At 39.4% G+C, this 23,488-nt stretch overlaps 1 protein-coding gene across 4 annotated transcripts; it reads left to right on the top strand.

Moving 5' to 3' along the window:
* The first annotated feature begins 5,382 nt into the window (after positions 1-5,382).
* nek1 (NIMA-related kinase 1) lies at positions 5,383-21,802 on the top strand. Of its 4 annotated transcripts, none has more exons than XM_076880102.1 (36): positions 5,383-5,526; positions 5,892-6,040; positions 6,133-6,229; positions 6,348-6,445; positions 6,549-6,632; positions 6,729-6,796; positions 7,217-7,303; positions 8,105-8,159; positions 8,446-8,646; positions 8,738-8,810; positions 8,957-9,075; positions 9,309-9,374; positions 9,701-9,760; positions 9,840-9,887; positions 10,380-10,460; positions 10,555-10,736; positions 10,824-10,943; positions 11,027-11,129; positions 11,466-11,552; positions 12,015-12,098; positions 12,205-12,282; positions 13,011-13,106; positions 13,302-13,409; positions 13,514-13,567; positions 13,669-13,909; positions 15,201-15,326; positions 15,484-15,660; positions 16,176-16,349; positions 16,450-16,555; positions 16,705-16,781; positions 16,876-17,087; positions 17,618-17,775; positions 18,044-18,399; positions 18,631-18,764; positions 19,807-19,939; positions 21,006-21,802. In XM_076880102.1, the coding sequence occupies exons 2-36, from the start codon at positions 5,924-5,926 to the stop codon at positions 21,017-21,019; spliced, it is 4,074 nt and encodes a 1,357-aa protein (XP_076736217.1). In that variant the 5' UTR covers positions 5,383-5,526; positions 5,892-5,923; the 3' UTR covers positions 21,020-21,802. The 4 variants fall into 4 exon arrangements, with proteins under 4 accessions (XP_076736217.1, XP_024654575.2, XP_024654577.2 ...); XM_024798807.2 differs by having other exon boundaries at positions 13,209-13,409; XM_024798809.2 differs by lacking the exon at positions 11,466-11,552 and having other exon boundaries at positions 13,209-13,409.
* Positions 21,803-23,488: the final 1,686 nt, after the last annotated feature.

Below are 23,488 nucleotides of genomic sequence, written 5' to 3'. Positions count from 1 at the left end.
CAAAAGGTACTTGGACTTCTGGAATATCGTACATTGGTGTCTAGTTGTCAAGCAAATTCAATAGTAATCAATGGGACAAGGTGTCTCCCCACTGAATCTTAAATCTGCAGGATTAGGCGGTGGCTACAGTGTAATGTAAGGATATCACCTCGCCTTTTTATTGAGTAAACTTGCTCGCTTACATCTACAGCAGGAAGCTGGTATTGATTTTTCTCCTTAACTATTTTAAGTGTACATGCAATTTAACCCACTTTAGTTACAATGAGTGAAGTCAATTTAGCCCAGTCTAAATGATCTAGAGTTTTCTTGTCAATAAAGTCTTGTTTTCATCTCAGTTTATAAAAGGAAAGTAAAGGGCATACACTTGACTGTTGATACCTTATTGCAGCGGTCCCCAACCCCCGGGCCTCGGACCGGTACCGGTCCATGAGTCGTTTGGTACCGGGCCTCGAGAGTTGAGGCTCAGGCGTGAAATGTATAGTTTTCAAGGTTTTTATCGGTTTTCAGCGTTATTTTTGTTATCATTTTTATCGTTTACTCGGTTTTCCTGGGTCTTTTCACGTGTGTTATGAATTACTGATGGGATTTCCGGCTCTTTTTAGAGAACCGGCTCTTTCGGTTCGGCTCACTAAAAAGAGCTGGCTCTTTCGGCTCCGAACCGACTCTTCAGGTTGTTTTGTTGCTTTAATTAATTTATTATTAATAATATAAAATTATGCACAAAAGGAATTACTAATGTAAAAAAAAGTGGTTTTATTCATATATGTTTATATATAAATATATGCGGTGGCCCCTAGAGACAAAACACGTACAAACTCCAAAAAGCACATACAAACTCCAAAACTCATTTCTAGCATTTCTAGCATAGGTGATCTAGGTAGCTCTGAACTTCCAAAACAGAGCTACCTAGATCACTTAAATTACACCATTGAAAGCATGGAAGCATATGTGTATTGTTTGTGTATTTATACACAGGCACTCATATAGAGTCAAATAAAATTTTAAAAAAGTTCATTTACCTGTTACTACCACACACCAAATCCGGTCGTTGGTACTTGCTGGCTTGTGTAGCCACTAGGTAACAAAAGCTCAACACTGCACCCAGCATCCTGGAGCACTTCTGTTGTCTTTTGTACGTGTTTTGAGTTTTTATGTGCTTCTGAGTTTTTACGTGTTTTGGAGTTTGTACATGTTTTTACGTGTTTTGGAGTTTTTACGTGTTTTGGAGTTTTTACGTGTTTTGGAGTTTTTACGTGTTTTGGAGTTTTTACGTGTTTTTACGTGTTTTGGAGTTTTTACGTGTTTTGGAGTTTTTACGTGTTTTGGAGTTTTTACGTGTTTTGGAGTTTTTACGTGTTTTGGAGTTTTTACGTGTTTTGGAGTTTGTACGTGCTTCAGGGTTTGTACATGCTTCAGGGTTCGTACGTGATTTGAAGTTTGTACATGCTTTGTCTCTAGGGGCCACCGTAAATATACTTTTATTTATTCACGCCACATAAAATGTAATAAATAAATCATATAATACAAAAACCTACTAGTCACAGTTCAACTTTTAACTATTTAAATTTTCAGCTTTTTCCTTTTAAACCAATTTAAAGTGAAACAACACAAAACACTGCAAACCACAACACAATTAAATATAAATTAAAATATGAAAACAAAAATAAGATGCACATTCTCTGTCATATGGGCCTGTATGTATAAACTTTCTGTATCCTTTATCATCTGCAACTGAAAATAGTTGTGGATGATTACTATACCTTTCTAATGTGATGTTGTTGTCCCTGGCTCTCTTTCTCTCTCTCTCCCTCCTGCTCTGTTCCTGTGCTACTGAGTGCAACTACCGCCCCTCTTCCAAGCATAAAGCACAAGGCTCGCATGCTGAGTGAAGCCGAAAAAAGTGCGAGAGAGAGAGTGAGAGAAAGACAATAAAAACCCCCACGGCTCGCGTCGTTCACGTCAAAGACCCGGCTCTAAGAGCCATTTCGTTCGCGACCGACCCATCACTAATGTTCTCGCCTCTCATTTTCCTTGCTTTTCCTTCCTGCTGCAGTGATATTTGGGCCCTAGGGTGTGTTCTGTATGAAATGTGCACTCTTAAGCATGCAGTAAGTATTCTGTGTGAGCTGTTTAATTATTATTATACAGTATTTTAAGGTGTTTTATGCAGCATTTACTGTTCTCTCACATACTAATTTTGATCTCTTCCCTGTATATTCTATATGTATAACTGTAGTTAGATAATACACTGAAATTAATTTCCAGTATATCCATCCATTCGCTTCCGCTTGTCCTTTTCAGGGTCGCGGGGGGCGCTGGAGCCTATCCCAGCTGTCATAGGGCGAGAGGCGGGGTACAGCTGTGTGAGCCTTTGCATTTGTTTATTCTCAGTTTAAGGCTGGCAACATGAAGAACTTGGTTCTTAAGATAATTCGCGGGTCGTACCCTTTATAGCCATAAAAAGTGCTATAAAAAGATTATACATTAATATTTTTTTCCACTTTAAATTAGCCAATCTTTTAGACCTACTTCTCCTTGAAATATTCATATAAAGTTTTAATTATATTTCGCGGATTTTAACCCTTTATATCCCGGTTTTGTCACATGAGCGCACAGCTTTTTTAGCGGAAAAAAACAAAAAAATGAAATATTTTCCATAAAATACATTTGAAAGTTATATTTTATTGTAATTATAATTAGGCCTTTGGATGGTCCAAAGATACTATTTTTTGGCAGAAGCACACTAAATGTCATATAGTGCCATATCAGGTTTTTCATGTTTTCCTTACACTAAATGCTTATTACCTCGTTTTTTTATAAAATAAAAAAAAAAAAAGATGTCTAAATAACAATACAAAGATCACTTTGAACCAGAAAAACATTTATTTTACAAGGATGAACATGAACATTTAAGTTGCTGGTAATCGGGAAAGTTGTGCGTCTGCCGGCGGCTCTCCGTGGCTCCACCGCTATGGGCTCAAAATGTGGTCATAAATATTTTGTACTTGTAAAAAAGATTTGTATGTGTAAAAAAGATTTGTGTGTGCGTAAAAAAGATTTGTACGTGTAAAAAGAATTTGTGTGTGCGTAAAAAAGATTTGTACGTGTAAAAAAGATTTGTGTGTGCGCAAAAAAGATTTGTATGTGTAAAAGGAATTTGTGTGTGCATAAAAAAGATTTGTATGTGTAAAAAAGATTTGTGTGTGCGTAAAAAAGATTTGTGTGTGCGTAAAAAAGATTTGTATGTGTAAAAAAGATTTGTGTGTGGACTTAGAAAAAAAACCCTGCAAGTTACAAGTACGGATTTTTGACCCTATTTTTCTTCCCTTCATCTGATTGGTCAATGTCATGTCAATCACAAATGTAACAATCCAATCAGAGAACAGATGGGTTTGGCTGTCGGAGGGGCGCTGTTTTGAACTGCAGGTCCTTGAAGGGTGATACCGTTTGAAGCTGGAGGATCGCTATATAAATATCCGATAGCAGCTAGGTCCCCTAACTTTCAGTAGCTGTTGAAAGGATAAAGTTGTGGTATATCAGTGGTTAGAAATAACATTATTACTTTAGGATTAGTTTAACACAAAGTCAGGGCTGACCCAGGACCATTGCTGTGAGTCACAGTGCGCAGCATAAAAGTCCTTTCACATCGGATGCAGGATACGCTGCTAATGCTAACTGCTAACTAAAAGCAAAGGATCCAGAATATGTTACGCTGGCTGCTGGACTCTGTGGGTTTTTGCAGCAGCTCTACCTGTACTAGATGCACCTGCTCCTTGTCTTTTCTATCTCTGACTTTATGTCCTCTACAAGAGTTTGTTTTTTTTGCTAGTTCTTCAAATGTTCAATAAAAACATGTATGCTAATTCATAACAAAGAAAGCTTTGTAATGAAGACTGTCATTTCCAAAACACTGCCCGCCCCCACCCCGCGGTCCGCAGCGCTGTTGAAAAGGCTGTGGAAGTCCCTGTATTAAACACGTAGACCTGTGACACAAAAATCACCAAACTCGGACGACCACAGACTGTTTTCCTTCGTGGTGATGAAGGAAAACGCTGGGTTGGCATGTAAAAGGGCATTTACTCCCTTCAAAGACCTGCAGTTCAAAAAAAGCGCCCCTCGACAGCCAAACCCATCTGTTCTCTGATTGGATTGTTACATTTGTGATTGACATGACATTGACCAATCAGATGAAGGGAAGAAAAATAGGGTCAAAAATCCGTACTTGTAACTTGCAGGGTTTTTTTTTTCTAAGTCCACACACAAATCTTTTTTACGCACACGCAAATCTTTTTTACACATACAAATCTTTTTTGCGCACACACAAATCTTTTTTACACGTACAAATCTTTTTTACGCACACACAAATTCTTTTTACACATACAAATCTTTTTTACACACACAAATCTTTTTTACTCACACACAAAATCTTTTTACACATACAAATCTTTTTTACACATACAAATCTTTTTTACAAGTACAAAATATTTATGACCACATTTTGAGCCCATACACCGCCCGCTGCAAGTAGCTCAGCGGTGGGATAGTGGTTGGGTCCCGGTGTCCCCCAGCACGACACGAAACAAATATATAATTTTCCTGTTGTAGCCTTCACACCGAGTGTACCGACACTAATTTTTCACTCTGTTTGTTATTCGTGACACACAGATACTACTTTGCTTGCGCATAATCAAAATTTAGTGGATCTAATTTGGCATGGCAGGTCACACAGCACGATAAAATAATAATAATAATAATAATAATGGATTGGATTTATATAGCGCTTTTCAAGGCACCCAAAGCGCTTTACAATGCCACTATTCATTCACTCTTGCATTCACACACTGGTGGAGGCAAGCTACGGTTGTAGCCACAGCTGCCGCAAGCTCTGCGTTACCCTCAGTCAACGTGGTATTGCCAGGTTTGTAGTTGGTTAAGTGCTGAACTCCCTGCCATACCTGTCGTGACTTTTTGGTGCTGAAGTGGTCTTCGATCCTTCTCTTGTACGCTGCCTTGGCCTCTCTGATGCCTCTTTTCAACTCAGATCTGGCTGCACTGTACTGCATACCATCAATGTGCACTGCGTTTGGATGGGAGTTCTGCTGGTTGCTTATTGTCTTGTGCAGCTCCTCCATGGCAGAGTTAGGTATTAGGAGGATAGTGTGTTACTAAATTTAGCGAAGCTCTGTGGTTTAGATACATAATACAAAAATACTAGATGAAGTAACTAAAAAATAAATACATTTTAACTAAATTAATCGCCAAACATTACACGTTCTCCATGCTTCTCAGTTGGTTTGCGGTTGCTATGGAAAATGTCCACAGCAACGGTGTCATTGGGGGCGGAGACTGGTAAGCGTCATCCACAATAAAAGATGATGGACAGTCGTGTCCACCAATTAATGTTCGGTCTTGGTACATCTGACCAATGAAAACGTACAAAAAATGTAGCCGTAGTTAGATAGAGAGTGCGAGGACAGTATCAAGTACCCAAACCTGTATGAGAAAGGCAGCGAGAAAAGACTAATGGTAAGGCACACAAAAACGTATACGGCTACACAGTGAGCCGGTGATATTATATCAGTTAGAGTTTTGTACATTCACAAGGTAAATATTTTATGAAGCTCCCATCTTCTTCTAGCTTCTAAGTAACGGGAACGCTAGCTGTTTTGCTACCAGCTGTGTTGTGTCTTGCATCTCAGCATCACAGTCCGTCTCTTTCTGTGTGCCAGCGATCCACAATGGAGCTAACATTACATTTCCAGGACGACGCACAATTGTCATTATTAAGACTACCAAATGTTTGCCGTTTATAAAGCTTCTGTCACGGAACCCTCGATTAAAGCCTAGTTACACCGAGCAATAGCATTAGCATGTTCTTGATGTCTTTGTAGATCCAGCATGTGGAGCCAGTCATTCCAATAACATGGACAAGTACGAAAAGGTGAAGAAAATTGGGGAAGGTTCATTTGGAAAGGCTATCCTGGTCAAATCCAAAGATCATGGACACCAATATGTCATCAAGGAGATTGGCATATCTGGAGTAAGCTTCTGTGCATATTTTTTACACAAGCTTGGCATGTTCTTTTCAGCGTGCGCTTCATCTCGTTACCCTCCTCTTCATTACTTTGACAGATGTCCAGCAAAGAGAGGCAGGAATCTCGGAAGGAAGTTGCTGTTCTTGCCAACATGAGTCATCCAAACATCGTCCAGTATAAGGAATCTTTTGAAGGTATTAATGCCATTCAAATAGCTCATCTTGTTTATGTGAAGAAAATATGATCAAATGTGCACTGTGTGATAACTACATACTATAAGTTTTTTTTATTTTATTTGTATGTTTTTCCCAGAGGGTGGCTGCCTGTATATTGTGATGGACTACTGCGAGGGTGGAGACCTATTCAAAAAGATCAACTCTCAGAAAGGGGTACTGTTCTCAGAAGCGCAAGTAAGCCAGCAACTACTCGAGGCAGTCACTGTGCAAACAGTATACAGATATTTGGTTAAACTGATCACAATACATATGGTTTACTGTAGTCTCCCTTTTTGAGATCCTAGATTGGTTTGTGCAGATCTGCCTAGCGCTCAAGCATGTACACGATCGAAAAATTCTCCACAGAGACATAAAATCACAGGTATTGTTTCATAAATCACAAGATTCCCTTTAAGTGATAAGTTGTTTGTTTGCATGTATTGGATTATTTACATGTATTCTCATAATGCTTGTGTAGAACATCTTTTTGACAAAAGATGGAACAGTTCAGCTTGGAGACTTTGGAATTGCAAGGGTGCTGAACAGGTATGCACACTGTTGTCTAATTAGCCCTGCAGTTTTTCATTAAGAATAGATTCCAGACTAAAAGTTGAAGAACACTTTGAATTTCTGGTAATAAGACATTCTGTTTTACTATATTTAAAAAATATTATAGTTTATTTTGTTGAAGTTTGTTATTTGTACACTTTTTAACTGTTCTTACACAGAAATATCTTTTGGTTAAATCAAATATGTCTGATCTTATAATGTATTACGTGTTTTATGTATTTATACATTATATTCTGAGGTTCTTAGGTGCATTTATTATTGATGTTGATTTTTTCCCTTTTTTACAGCTGTTTTTGCTTTGATTTATGTCATTGTTTGTATTTTTGCACATTAGACAGTGCTTATTTGAAATATTGAAGCTTTAATATTAAAATGTGCTATTTTTCTGTTTTTCAGCACTGTAGAACTGGCAAGAACATGCATAGGAACACCATATTACCTGTCACCAGAGATCTGTGAAAATAAACCATACAATAACAAAAGGTACTTGGACTTCTGGAATATCGTACATTGGTGTCTAGTTGTCAAGCAAATTCAATAGTAATCAATGGGACAAGGTGTCTCCCCACTGAATCTTAAATCTGCAGGATTAGGCGGTGGCTACAGTGTAATGTAAGGATATCACCTCGCCTTTTTATTGAGTAAACTTGCTCGCTTACATCTACAGCAGGAAGCTGGTATTGATTTTTCTCCTTAACTATTTTAAGTGTACATGCAATTTAACCCACTTTAGTTACAATGAGTGAAGTCAATTTAGCCCAGTCTAAATGATCTAGAGTTTTCTTGTCAATAAAGTCTTGTTTTCATCTCAGTTTATAAAAGGAAAGTAAAGGGCATACACTTGACTGTTGATACCTTATTGCAGCGGTCCCCAACCCCCGGGCCTCGGACCGGTACCGGTCCATGAGTCGTTTGGTACCGGGCCTCGAGAGTTGAGGCTCAGGCGTGAAATGTATAGTTTTCAAGGTTTTTATCGGTTTTCAGCGTTATTTTTGTTATCATTTTTATCGTTTACTCGGTTTTCCTGGGTCTTTTCACGTGTGTTATGAATAAATTTTCTTTTTTTCGCTACCGGTACTAGTTTTATTTTGTTGTATTTATCCGCGACACCTTAAAGGCCGGTCCATGAAAATTATTGTCCGGCATAAACTGGTCCGTGGCGCAAAAAAGGTTGGGGACCGCTGCCTTATTGAATGAATAATAAACTTAACCCAGAACTTATCCCTGCCCACCCATTTGTATGTTCTCGCCTCTCATTTTCCTTGCCTTTCCTTCCTGCTGCAGTGATATTTGGGCCCTAGGGTGTGTTCTGTATGAAATGTGCACTCTTAAGCATGCAGTAAGTATTCTGTGTGAGCTGTTTAATTATTATTATACAGTATTTTAAGGTGTTTTATGCAGCATTTACTGTTCTCTCACATATTTTGATCTCTTCCCTGTATATTCTATATGTATAACTGTAGTTAGATAATACACTGAAATTAATTTCCAGTATATTAATTCCTAATTAAATCTGTAATACAGTACAGTCCCCACATTAAGAATCCCTATGTAGTTCAATTGTCTTCAGTAATTTCTATGCAGTGGTTACAGCTGTGTGAGCCTTTGCATTTGTTTATTCTCAGTTTGAGGCTGGCAACATGAAGAACTTGGTTCTTAAGATAATTCGCGGGTCGTACCCTCCTGTGTCTTGTCACTACTCCCAAGAACTGCGATCCCTCCTTGCACAGCTGTTTAAACGCGACCCTCGAGAGCGACCCTCAGTCAACAGCATACTGGACAAACCTTTCCTCTCCTGCAGGATTGAGAAGTTTCTCACACCACAGGTAGACTCTGCAGCTGATTGTTAATTCTTTGGGGGGTTTTTTTGTTTTTTGCAAAAAGTAGCTTGCTCATTAAATTTCTTACTCATTTCAGATCATTGCTCAGGAATTTCGCCATACTTTTCTTCACAAGCAGCCTAAATCAGGTGTGGCACAGGTGCCATCAGGTGAGCAAACTCGTCATGAAGAAGACTACAAGGGGTCTGTCTTCTACAGCTTGTTTGTAGGTTCTAGAACTAATCAGCTAAAATACAAATTTTGTTAGTTTTTGAGTTTTTCTTCTAAATTACTTCTGGATATCTCATAATATCAGCCTCAGCCCAGAAGATTACAAAACCAGCCGCCAAATACGGGGTGCCTTTAACTGTGAGGAAGGTCCCAGATGGAGCCAGAAAGCCTGCAGACAAGAAACCAGCTGGAAAACACAAACCGGTTAGTAGGCTGTTATTGTTGATGACAAGCTGGTATGACCGATCTTTAGTCATGACGTTTGTTTTGTTTTGGGTTTTTTGGGGTTTTTTTGGGGGGGGGGGTTTGCCTTCGTATGCCAGATGCTGTATTTGTTGTCAATGCTTCTTCCATTTGTGTGTATGTGTGAGTAAGTGTGTATTGGTACATCATGTTATGTTGGCTACCTCTGAAGCCCAGTGTCATATGTTGCTCAGGCCCTTCTCCCAGCAACCCCCCAGAGAAGAGTGAGTCAAGTGGAAGAAGAGAGGAAAAAACACGAGGTACACTGAGAGCGCCATATTGTATTCTCTAATAGGCTCCCTTTTTTTTTTTTTTTTTTTCTCGCCATTCACTGACACGTGAAGTTCCTTTCTTATTAGCATTTTCAATTTTGCTCCCTCTCATTGCGCTTGCTCCCCATCTTCACCTGTTGTCCGCTCCCGGCCCATTTGGAGTGCTCTGCCTGATATAGCTTTCTCTTTTAACCAAACTTTTCCTCCTCGCCCACCTGACCTCTGACAGAGCAGTCCTGCTGGCTCTTTCCCTTGAGGCGGGTTTCTTTAAGATGTCTATTTTGGGGTTTGAATGGTTTTGTCTCATTCTATAGGATGGCATCAGAAAGAAGAGGATGGAGATGATCGAGAAAGAAAGGAAACAGAGAGAGCAGGTGAGCATACTGTTTAGTTTCTACATCTCCATGCAAAAAGTTTTTATACCTTTCGAACTAAAGTCTTTCTTTCTTTCAGATGTTCATGTTGAAAGCGGAGCAGATGAAGAGGTATGAAAAGGAAAAGGTGGGTGATTAACTGAGCTTGGGTGTGTGGTTTTTATTTATTTTTTATTTCATTAGTGAAGGAAAGGGGATCCTTTTTAGGACAAAGTTTAAAAAAAAAAGTATTAAATATAAATTTTAATCAAGTAAAATTCTTACAAAAAGTATTAATTCATTTCAGTTTCACTCTATATTCGTCCCATGGCCTAGAACACAGTTTGAGAACACTGAATGTATAGAAATTTATGGCTATGGCCACCATGACCCTAACTTTTTGTGTACTATAGTTTTAAGCTTCCTAAATGTTGGCAACATTTTTATATGAAGGAAATGATAAACTAACACATGAGTTGTCAAAGCACAGCCTGCAGGTCAGTGGCAGCAGTAGAGGGGGGATTTAGTCTGGATATTTTCTTTATCTTCTGCTAGGTGATTGATCTGAGCTCCACAGTGCATTTGTAGTTCACACACTCTGTACAGCTAAACCTAAATCTGAACCTTTGATCTCTTACAGATCAATCGAATAAACCAAGCGAGAGAACAAGGCTGGAAGCATGTCTTGAGTTCTAGTGGAGGTAGCAGCCCAGAGAGAAAGGTAATGTATATATTTTTTTGTTTTTGTCATATAAAGAGTTATGTCAGGATGCCCTCAGCGAGGGTTGCGACATTGTTTTGTTCTCCATACTCAGTGTTTTGTAGGAGGTGGAAAGAGAGGTGCACATGTTGCTGCTGTTCAGGGTTCTACTCTAGCTCCTCTCCCTGGTAAAAGCTCTTATGAACACTACCATGCAATCCTCGACCAAATGGCTAGACCGACGCCTAAAGATGTCAGCAGGGAGAGCTCCTCAGCTGGACCTTGCAGTCCCATTCGGTAAGGTTATTTTATTTATTTATTTTTGGCTGTTTATGTGTGTTAAGTAGTATTTGTAATGACATTGCCTATTTATGTACTGACTAGTGTACCAGCTGCTGCAGGCACAGTGCTTCCTAACGGCCCTGCTCGACGACTAGACCCTGACGTAATCAAGAGAGAACTCCACAGGCTGCAGCATGTTTCCAAACAAGCCCATATTAGCAGGTCAGCCAGTCACATAGCTGTGTTGTTGTTCTCAACGGTGTAAAAGTTGAGTACGAATATTTATTACTGTGTTCTTTTCACAGGCAGCGCGGTCAAATGGCAGTTGGGCGAGCCTTTCAAGTTGAGGAGTTTTTGCAGCGGAGGAGGGAAGCTATGCTCAACAAAGCCCGTGCTGAAGGACAGCTGGTACATATTATAACTACTAATAAGTATATAGCCCTCATCATGAAAATACTGCATGATAACCTGTTACTATACTGGTGAAATTTATATGAACAGAAATAAAAACTGATATTGATATTTAGTAAGAAACGTTTTCAATCTAACAGCTTAATTAAGATCTATTTCTGGTCTCAAGATTGAATCAATTATAGACCTGTGACTGCAAATCACACTGAGAATCAAACGACTGCCTGCGAATGTTTTTATCCTTTTCTATTATTTTTGTCTTACACATAATCTTGTGGCAGCTAGCTGTTAGGGCCCGTGTCCTAAAGTGTGGTTAAATTAAATGGTAAACAGGGTACTCGGCAAAACCTGGCAGCAATCTATGGAGGCCGGGCTGGTGGTGTTCGGTGCAGGAGGTCTAAACCCAACAAAGAGGAGGAGGTAGGAGGCAAAGGCCTGAACGCCCAGCCTCACACTTCACCTTACTCACAGCACGTCTGGCTTGGCACGTTTCACACGTCTGCACAAAGCTCCCTTTGACCCGCCCACAGTTCAACCCAGCAGCTCAAACTCATTGCCACTCCTTGTGCAATGTGTGGTGTTCCATTATCCCAGTTATGGCTGCTGTCTCATTTCAAATAACCACCCGAGTTTTGAGTTTGGTCATAAATGTTTTGCTCTGAATTGAATACATCTTCATTGCTGATTGTAAATTTGTGTTGTCTTTTGTTTTGTTTTTTGTTATTTTATCTAAATAGCTGATGCCTTTGTGTATAACATTTTTTTTATGTACAAGTCCCAACAAAGCATGTTTTGTTTTTTGTATGTCTGCTAATATCAGTACTGTACTCTCTGCTTTGTGTGTGTTCATTCAGTATGTAACATTTCTGTATTTGTTGTCAGGAGTACTTGGCAAGGCTCAGACAGATCCGCTTGCAGAACTTCAATGAGCGCCAGCAGATCAAAGCTCGACTCAGAGGAGAGAAGGTACATTATTCCACCTCTTCACAGGGTGCCAATAATGAAGGTGGTTTTCAATTTTTGCTGACATTTTTGTCTCCTGGGTGTTGATGTTGCTTCCTGTGTATTTCAGTATGATAGCGATGGTTCTGATAGCCAGGAGTCCAGTGAGGAGGCCGAGCTCAGGAGAAAGAAGATAGAGGCTTTAAAAGTGAGTCTAGAAGAAGCAAAAAACAATTGCATTTTCCAATATCCGATGTTTATTTGATAACTTTATTTGCAGAGACGTCAACAATGATTAAAATGACAGCAAGAGGAAGATGATGTAATCCTCTTCCTTTTCTGCTTTGCCTGTAACTTGTTGCTGTAAAGAGGCTTAAAAAGTCATGGCTGTCATTTTGTCCTGAAACGGCACCAGAAAATATAAAAAAAACACTGTCATCAGAGAAGACATTGGATTTTGTACAGCCCTATTTTTAGTAATCATATTTTGATCATTGCTACAGCCCCTAAAATCCACGGCTCAGAGTAACCAAACACGTGAGATTTCACAAAACTTCCACAGATCAAAACATGCTTTATTAAGCAAAAATGGTGACTAAGCCTAAACCTCGAAACAACCACCCAGTGGGTCACCGGTATCAATGTTTTCTCCTGGACTAATGTTTAGAAACAAAACTACTTCAAGCAAAATATGAAAACGGGACCATCTGTAATTCCCAAGTCAACTTATAATAAACAAAACTGCAAAAGACAAAGGTCTGTACTGGTGGAGGAGAGATGACCCTCTCGATTAGTGTGCATGCAGTTTAGCCTTCCCAGCCAATTGAAACTGGAGAAAAAAGGGAGAAGAGAGGTTAATATAATAAAAAATAATAATAGACAGAAATAATGTGTAACATTTATCAAAGCGTGTCATTGTTTTGTTCTGTTTTGCAGGCACAAGCTAATGCCCGTGCAGCTCTTCTGAAAGAGCAGCTAGAGAAGAAGAGGAGAGAAGCATATGAGAGAGAAAAAAGGGCATGGGAGGACCATGTAAGCATTTGTTTTTGGTTCATCCCGGTCTTGTCTTAGTGTGACCTTACTGGTGCATTAGTTAAAGTATAAGCTAACTTTGCATATTGACTGTTATGGAAGCTTGCAGCACGAGGGGTCAAAGGTGGCATGGCGGGAGCAAATATAGTGGCCTCAGAAGCAGTATCGTCTACCTCTGATAGTCCTCTTCCACAGCCAGGCCCCTCTCAGCCAGAAACAGCTGCCAAAACTCCAGCCCTGCCTACACCCAAACCCTCCACCCCAGCTATATCCATGACTGCTGCCCTAAAGAACGTTGGAGCAGTCAGTATATAATTGATGTATAACACTATCTCTCACAGTACTTTGGGATATTTATTTATTTATTTATTTATTTATTAGCTACATGAATTTGGCTTTTTTTACAGATGACGCCACTAAAGGAGAGCTTGCCTGAACCAGAGTCTGCAACCATGATCCAGGTGAGGTGATTAGCTGTTAAAATTTATGAAATCAAATAACAACGCCATTCATTCTAATGAAAAAAAAAAAATACTGTTATGCAATCACTTCTGTGTAACAGAGTGAGAAGAAGCAGATTCTGCGCAGACTTAACCAGAACCTTAAAGCTCAAAGCCCAGTGGAGGAGGTGGAGGAGTCTCCTTCGGCCCCAGCAGAATCAAGTCCTGCTCCAACCCAAAACCAGTCTGATACAGACAAGCGCCCCTCTTCCAATGAAGACCGGAAGAAGTGGGAAGCAGCAGAGCTACCTGTACTTCCCGTGGCTCAGCAAACTTTAGAGGAAACGTGTGCCACAGCAAACAGTGAGTTGAGTCTAACTAGAGATGGATTAAGAGGATTACAGTATGTTATGTTTTGTTTTGTTTTGTTTTGTTTTTTTTTGTGGTGTGCCATGCCCTGACAAACAGAGAGAAGTCTCACAACTTGCAGCGAACTTCATAAAACGACTGGGCAGTTTTTTGAAAGCCCCGATTTGGACATAGGGTAACTGAGCCAAAGCTTAAAAACTGCATGTATAGAATCACCAGTCAAATGTGATTGACAGCCAAAAAAGGTTTGTTTTCCTCCCAAAAAGAAAGTTTATAAAACTCTTTACCCACAAACGTTTAATACACATATACAAACTCTAAAGCTTCATTAAAGGCTCAGTCTTCTTAAAAAAAAAAAGCAGTAAATGCACATAGTTGAAAATATGGTGGACATCTGACCACCATCTGTCGTCTTTGCTATTTAGTGAGTGTGTTTATCATTTCATCTTTTAAATTTTAACCAAATAAAACAAATGAAATTGGCCTTTTTAGCCTGTATGAATAAAAGTTAACACCTGTCTGAAACCATGATGTCAAGCTAGAAATCGTGGCATAAACAGACTCTGACCTAAATTTTGACAGAAGCATTACGCAAGTTACAGTTGGCCTACAACCACATTTAAAATCAAAGTAAAGGATTTCTGTCTAAAGCAGGTTAGATTACTATAACAATGACTTCATAAGTCAAAAATTCAATGAGACAGCTGCAGCTCATGCAACATGCTAACACTAAAAAAATTGGATTACTTTAAAATCCTTGTACTGCTTTACAAAGCACCAAATGGACCTACTTAGATTTCACATTTATTCATACTTCATGAAACATCCAGACTTTTAAGGCAATTAGGACCAGGTTTACTCTCTATTACTGGAATCACAACAAAATAACAAATGCAGCTTTCAGTGTTTCAGCTCCTCAGTTCTAGAGCAAATGTCTTGAACACTTGATGTCAGCTAAAACTGCTGCTCCGTTTAAGTCATTGCTAAACTTTACTGTTTGAGGGGCCTACCAATAAAATCACACCTGTAACCTCCTAACCTTTGATTTGCTTTAATCTCATCTTTTGTTTGTTTGAGATTATGCTCCTTGCTACATTTCCCATTATCATCATGTTGTGTTTTTCATATAGTTTATTTCTGCAAAGAAGTGCCTTGTATCGAAACAGATCAATTGAAATATATTTGTTTTGACATTATAATTCTTCAGTTGATTTCTATTCAGGATCTGTTGGTTTCTCTACTAAAGGGCAGGTTTGCCAAATTTCCCCTTCTGTTATCTCATTAGCCACTTCAGCATCTCCAGATGGTAGGCCGTCCTCTGGTGGTGACAGGAAGAAGTGGGAGGCAGGAGTTCCACTTGTCCTCTCTGCAGCTCAGCAAACTCTAGAGGATACATCCCTCATGACCATTGGTAAGTCCTTTCCCGCTGAGTCAGAACAAGCGCACAGCTTTGCATATAACTGCTCTCTGAGTATTACCTCTCTCTCTGTCTCTTTCTATTTCTGTTTTTGGTTTGTTTGTTTGTTTGTTTGTTTGTTTGTTGTTTTGTTTTTGTTTTTTTGTCTCAGAGCAAACAGCGGGCGAAGTTATACAGATGGCTGTGCTACAGGAAGATGCTCCCAGGAAGATGTGGGGAGCAAGTCCAGACTCTCAGGTGCTGAAGGTACTTAAGGAGGCAGAACTTCAGCCACTCACTCAGCCACTGGAGACTCTCACCATATGTGAGGACGAGTCTTCTAGTCCTGGTTAGTCTTACTTACAGTTTCTCACCTCATGATGATTTTTTTTTTTTATGTGTGTCAACATGAAACAAATTCAGTTAGCTTCTGGGCTCATGTCTTGTCTTTGGGATTTTTTTTCTTTCCTGACTCTGAGTTAATGTGGTCACAGGAACAGCAACAGGTCATGTTTCACTATTAAAAGGCATTTTTTGTTTTTTTAATATTTCTAACAATTTGACTAAATTAGGCCAAAAACTTTGCTTGGTACTGCAGGAATAGTTTTGATGTGAAATTTAGAGAATATTTCCCTGTATTTGTCCCAAAGTTGCAGATTTATTTATTTATTTATTTATTTATTTATGAGAAACTACATAAATAGTGAGTTAAGGTAGAAAAGTACTGCAAGAGCATGTCTGGATTTACTTCAACACATGGAGAGATGAAGAATCCTTTAATGTTTACATTTTTCTTATTTGGTCCTGCTTTAAATAATATGCGCTTGTCATGTACTATTATTATTGTCTCTTGGTTTCTTTCAGTTAAATTAAACCAGATGACAGCAGAAGCTGGCATTGTGAAGATGCCTAAAGAAGTGTTACCCCCTGTAGTGGCTGAGAGTCCTACAGCTACAGATGTGGCCTCACATCAAGAAATCTCCATGGCTGCTGCAATAGAGAGCCCAACACTGCCAACCAGCATTACTGAGACTCAGGGTTAGTACCTGATATTGATCCAGTCTTTTGCTGTTTATTTTAAAAAAAAAATTTTGTTGTTTTTCCCCAGCTAAGTCCAGTGATGCTTAAATTCCTTTAGATCCAGCAGACTTGGAGTCGGTGTTTTTAGAGGAAACCCCTAAACAGGCCTCACATCCTCCAAACAGTGTGCAGCAGGCTTGGGAGCAGGAAGGCCAACAGCAAATGTGAGTGTTAAATGAAATCCAAAATTTGCATTTTTCATACCAAAATGAAAATTGAGCTTTTTGTTATTATGATTTAAAACTTCTTTAAATAAATAAATGCACAAAGGCAACATGCATGTCTGTGACGCTAAGCTGGATTTCTTCTACAGGCCAGCAGAGGGCGATATAAGACCAACAGGCAACAAAGAGGCTGAGCAGAGTGCAGACAAAGCTCCTGAGCCATCAGGTGAGATCAATGTGTAGTGAGCCAAGATTACTTTTTTCAGGGTAAGTATTATCTTAATTAAACCTGCCCCCATTTTTCCTCTCTACTGGTTTAGCTCAGCATGAGGAGCCCCTATTTATGAAACTGTGTTCCCCGGCCCACCGACGCACTGCCGCCCTCGCTATCCTCTCAGCCCAGTCCTCCATGGATGAATCATCCTCCTCTCTGGCCTCTCGCTCACGCTCTGTCTCACCTCTACGCTCCAAACACCAGAATGCACTCCTCATTGGTCTTTCTACAGGCATGTTTGATGCCAACAACCCCAAGGTGATTACTAGCAGAATATAACACTTTTTTGTGTGTGTGCACGGACATTGTGTTACATAATAAAGGGAAGCTCCAAAGTTAATTATCTTAAGTATTAAACCCAGGACATTGTTAGCTGTAAGAGTGATCAGGTGTTTCAGGACATTTATCTCTTCTCCCTGGTGTGATGTAGAGGCTTGTGCAGTATTTTGGGTAGGATTTCAGTCTTCTTTATTAATGAGAAGGCTGAAATGAATCCATTAATCTCCCAGTCTGAACCTCCGCTGAGTCTTATATTACAGGACGAGCATCCATCAACCATTATCTTTCACGACCTTCATCAGGGACAATGAGATCTGCAGAGCTCAACATTTTTAATATGCATATAAAAATGGCTACGTAGAATAGGATCTTGTCACAGAGTCATGTCCTATTCTGGCCCCTTCTTTGCATATTAAGCCGTTGTTTATTGTGTCATATGAATTCCACTTGCAGTTGTGTTAGTCAAACACTCAGAATATTCTGTCACTGTGTTTGGTTTGTGCCCGCAGATGCTGCGGACATGCTCTCTACCAGACCTGAGTCGACTCTTCAGCTCTCAGCAGGACGTTACAGTGACTGGCGAGGCTAACGTTGCTCCAGACAACAACCTGGAAATTGAGGACCTGGATGAGGCAGGAAAAGATGATGACCAGTCTGAGACAGAGGAGTAAGAAAAGCACGAAATCTAAAAACATCCTAAGACATTTTCTGGCCCAGCTGTTCATGATTATGAGTAGTATTTTTAAGACAAAGTTAGGTTCTAATTTTTCCATAGGCGTAATCAGAAATAACAACAACCTGCATCTGTAAACTATATAAAGACAGGTAGTTGTTACAATGACAACTATTGCAAGCAGCTTTATATTTAAGGTAATGACCCTACAATATTAGAGAGAAAACTATTGTTTTCTAAGAAACCTTGTTCTGTTTCTTAGTGCTTATGAAGATGAAGATCTGCGTGACATCAGGGCATCCATGGAGAGACTGCTGCAAGAGGAGGTTGGAGCTGGCGACTTTAATGGAAACCCCCCTGAGAGCAGAGACCAGGAGCTTTTCAACAGGATCGCAGCTGAAATCGATCAGGACAACAATCAGATGGCGGTAGACGATGATGAAGAGGAGGATGAAGAAGAGGAAGATGATGAAGGCGATGAGGAGGAAGAAGAGGAAGAGGAGGAGGAATGCTCAAATGGAAGTCCTGCTGATGAGGAGGCAGGGGAATTGCTTACCAATGGTGTGGGAGAGGAGAACCACAGTAATAACAGGCAGCTCAATGAAGAATGGCATTCGGGTAAGGACAGAACATCACAGAGACTCAGACGTTTCGGTCTATTTTACTCAGGTTGCTTTAAAACATTACCTAACTCTAGTTTTTACATTTAGCTTGTTTTATGTTTGAAACTGCTTAAGACCTTAGAATATTAATTAAAGATTATATTTATATTCCTTCAGCACCTTCATAGTTTTCGAGACCAAAAGTTTGAGATTTTTATGTGAAGTGATTGGTTCTGCTCCACAACAGATGGCAGCGGAGAAGAGCAGGGCGGAGAGATGGAGCATCATGACAGCATCTTCAGCCGTCTGGAAGAGCTTCGGTTCAACCTGGAGCAGCAGATGGGTTTTGAGAAGTTCATTGAGGCCTACAATAAGATTAAGGTATGAAATATTCATTATTTCTCTTTGAAATCTGGAGTTTGTTCGTATAACTTCACAGTTAAAGTGACAATACAAGTCAAAATCAAATTTACATTTTTTTTTTTTTTTTCCCTCTGGACCGCTGTGCTATATCTGGAGTGTTTTTAGCATGAGGTGCCCAGTTTTGGACATTTCAGCTGTAGAGATGTCTGCTTTAATACTGCAGCTCAGCTTATAGGGGATGTCATTAAGGTTTGTATCTTTTGCATAGTGATGCTGCTGGCATGTGTAGTTCTTTAGAAGGAAAATAGCTTGTGAGTGAAACCGCTTAGAGCAAGATTTGAAGATTATGTTCATGACAAAGTGCATCTTCTCCAGTGTGGACAGCCGACTAAGCAGCTACTTTTGTGGGGAGTTGGGGGAGGTGCGTATATTACATATTCTCTAGCATGTCCTGGTCTGCCCAAGGTCTCCCGGTGTGAAAAACACCTCACCTAAGAGGAGCGAGATGCTCAAACCTTTGCAGCAGACTCATTTCGGCTCTACTTTTCCTGCATCCAAGTGAAAGACCAGACATAGTCTCCCTCCATGAATTGTCACATTCACATTTTGCGTGCCTGAGTGATCCAAGGAGCTTTGTTGTTGGGAGAAATTTGCCCCAATAATATGACTATAGAACATAGCTGGTAGTGTCTCCAAAGGAAAAATTGGAAAAATGTATGGCCACAATAAGTAATATTCAAAAACGACTCTATTCAAGAAACCTCATCTAAATCAGGGGCTTTGAGGCCCCACCCTGGAGCCAGCCAAGGGGAATCTCAGACTCTATGGGATAAGGTTCAGCCCAAGTGATCTGCATGGGCCCAGCATCCACTGGAGGAACCATTGGTGTCTTATTGGTGGATTGGACTGCAGTCAAGGGTGGTGGTTCAGTCTCTCTCTGCATTAACTGATTCTCCAAAATAATGCAGTCATATGTAAAACATATACATCTGTGCTGTCCTTTTAAGCGTTACATCAAACGACTGATAGAAGAGACTTGTTGTTGTTTTTGATGCTCAAGGCCATACATGAAGATGAGGACGAGAATATTGACCTGGGCTCCAGTTTGGTCCTAAGCATTCTAGGAACTGAGCACCAGCATCTGTATCCCAACATCCTTCATCTAGTGATGGCAGATGGCGCTTATCAAGAAGGTGAGTGACAGTTTTATCATATTATCATTTTCAGTGTCTCTGATTTAAATAAATAACATTTAAAATGATATTCTTTAATGTTATTACATGACACACAATAAAAGAGTTCAAATTAGTTTTTCACTTGGACCTGGTTCATTTTATTTATTTATTTTTTCTTTTATATAATTTTTAATTTTCACACCATTTTCCTTCTGAGCCACAAACATCCGAGCAGGTTTCTTTTCATTGTTCTCGTCAGCGACAGCATCAGCACCGTGTCAAAATTCTGTCCTCTTTTCTCACGTTGTTGCTCAGTCTCTTCACCAAGTCGTGAAGAGACTGAGCAGATGTGAAAGACACCCTTAACTCTGTTTTCTTTGTCGTGCTCTGTGCTCAGCGTGTCGTCGGACTTGGGGGGCCACAGCAGAAATAGAAAGCAGTTAATCCCTCAGGATGGGAGCAGGCTTCAGATATATTTTCTAATTGAACATCTTTGTTTGATAGTTTGTTCGTTTTCTATTTTTACTGTCTTCTGAAGTAGAGATGGATGATGCAAATGTCAGATATCTCCCCTGAGGGCTCGTCTCAAGATCTGTTATCTTATGGCTTACATCCACGCAGTGGTGGATATAATTATATATTTTTGAAGCAGCAATAAGAGAGCAAACTGTTGTAAGGCAGCATAGTCTATTAATTGTGCCAAAATCTCAAGTTCTTCTTTTTTTCCCCCCTCCCTTTGGCTCTTCTTCTTGCCAAAAAGGGCAAATATTCTTACTATTGTCATCTCATACTGCGTTTAAAACTTTGGGAGGGGCAGCATATTAAAAACAGTTTAAAAAGAGAGAAGCTTGATAAGCTTGTTTTAGACAGTAGATAAACTGATGAGCTGCAACAGATCCAAATATGAGACCAGTACAGATTGGCAGATGGCTGCCAGTGACCTGGTGAGGTTAAATGTTTGGTTCTGTTGTTCATTATAACAATGCTGTCATTGTCTCTCGCCTCCTCTGTTGTTTACTTTTAGGAGTAATGGTCCAACTGCTTTGTTGAATTGTCGTGATTTTCTTTGTTGTCTTTCTTTTAGATAACGATGAGTAATGTTTCGTGCAATGGAGCTGCTGGCAGCTTTGACAATCTGCTAGCAATCTGATGTCTTCCTGTGACACACACGATCGGCAGAAGGATCTATGCATGAAGTGTCCCAGCCTCACATCTAACAGTGTTTCAGGCACACTTGCATGATGTATAACTAATACACTCAAGACTGTACTTCATACTTTGACTATCAGCACCTGACACTCTTTTCTAACCAGTGTTCTTTCAAAAGTGCATTATGGAAAAAGACATGTGTTGTTGTTAACCAAAGTTTACTGCAAAATCAAGTAAATGTTTCGTCCACATCTGTGAGTGAAAGACGCACATGGGTTGTCACGATTAAAAGCATAGACTTTGTTGTGTTTAACATTGTTGTTGGTTCAGTTGGACTCTTTGGTGGGTGAAGATCTGGTCCTCTCAGGTGCTCTCTTTCTGTCCCATCCTCAACCACAGCTTCAGAACTGGTGAGGATTTTATTCAAAACCAGTTCAGCCTCTTTTTCTTGTGATTGTTGTCACCAAATAAGAAGTTAAATAATATCTAAGGCATTTTCCATGTTTCGTACTGCTTGGATTAAATTAAGCAAAGTTAAACATTTTTGTGAGTGAGACTGTTGTATATGTTGCCAAGGAACTGTAGCAAGACTGTGGTTGGTGTGACGAGTGGAGCAGGTCAGAGTTGTACTGATGATATAACTTGTCATATCGACGCTAACAGTAAATCATTTTTGTTTCTAAATTTAAATACTGCAGAACTTTATATGAAATAAAAACCTTTTTTAAAGAAGTTGAAGAGTTATTCTATTTCTTCCCACAAAGAAGGGTTTAGACAGCAGACATCAAGGCTTGTGATTTAACTGCCTTACAATTTATTTTTTTATTTTAAAGGTTGAGTTAGGTTGTTTTAAACAAACAAATTAACACATAATTTTTTGAAATCTGGTAAAAACGACTTCTTCGAAATTTGGTGACATCTTTGACCACAAGGTGGCAGCATTTTAGCAAAAGGTTCCACCCAACCAACATAGATTAGATTCTTTGTTAGAAATTATCTATTGCTACCCCAAAAGACAACTTTTAATTCATGCTTTCCACAAACTAAGTTGGCTAATTATGGTTATAAAATGTTACATGACCTCATTTTAACTTCAGTTGTTATCTCTGCTACAAAATACTCATCTTGGATGTAACATCATAGCTTTTGTTTCTTTATATTTTGTTAGTAGTTTTAATTAATTCAAACTGCTGTAAAAAGCTTTCAAAATATTCCTGAAGGCAGTTTTTGTAATTATGTTGTGCAGGTAGGCCTTTGCCTTTTGCCAGGTTACAGTTGTTAATAAGAATGACTGACTCACTGCACCATCTCCTGGTACAGATTGGTATTATATGAAAGTACAGCCTGGCCCTGGCTTCATTTAAGTTAGTTTCTCTTCAGTGCAGTACATGGATGTTTTGTGAGACGTAGTACATTTAGGTTTTAAACAAATCGGTGTACAACAAGTAACTCACAGCCCCCAACATTTTACATTATTTTTTTAAATTTAATGTGTCTTTATTTTTTCCTAAAACCATCTTTAGATTAGAAATGTGGTTGTGGAAAGAGAATCATTCTATTTTTCACAGGTTATTGGATGACTGTGCCACTGGTGAGGACACGAGGCTATTTTCAGCTACAACCTGTTTCAACGGACAACTAACACTTCCCGTCAGCTAGCAAGATTTATTTGAAGTCGTGATCCCTGTGGAATAATATAACACGAGGCAGTGTTCTAAGACCACATCTCATTTACCATGACAGGAGACTTCGGTATGTGTCCTACAGTATGGGTTGGAGTATACTTGAGTAGCTGACCTACAGTGCCATCCTTTCATTAAGAAAAAAATGGTCTCATACGATTTCCCCAGTAGTTCTAGGTCCCTCTGATTTTATTTGTCTGTAGTTAACATATCTTAGGTTTGAACTCGTCAGGACAAAGCAATGAATTATATTTTGATTAGTGCCACTAGTATTGAAGTAAAAGTCAGCCTGGTGATTAGGCCAGAAACTGAGAATGATAGAATGATGAGAATGAGCTGAGAATCTTCACATCTCTACAAGATGTTGCTTTTATAAATTAAATCTTTCCTAGCCGGTGATGAAGGACTGAACACTGATTTCTGACACCAGCCCTAACATAAATATGACACTACTTAAACTGCAATATGTCATTGCCCTGCATATGTTTCAAAGCTGAGGCGTGCAAAGAGGGTTACACATTGGATTTCATGTCAAATAATACACAGATATCCAGTGGATTAAATTCTCTTTACATGCATTTATTCCTTTTTTATTTTGCTTTTTTTTTTTAACTGAAATTAATCTGAAGTTTGAGTCTTTGCACATAAATGCATGCACTTATGTGGGTTTAAGCCTCTAAATATATTTAGACCTTTAGTCAAGGGCCCGACAGGAGCAGCTCTTAACGCCCTTAAA

This window comes from Maylandia zebra, linkage group LG23, assembly GCF_041146795.1.
Source record: "Maylandia zebra isolate NMK-2024a linkage group LG23, Mzebra_GT3a, whole genome shotgun sequence".
NCBI classification, from domain to species: Eukaryota; Metazoa; Chordata; class Actinopteri; order Cichliformes; family Cichlidae; genus Maylandia; species Maylandia zebra.
This window is presented reverse-complemented; position numbering and strand designations above follow the sequence as displayed.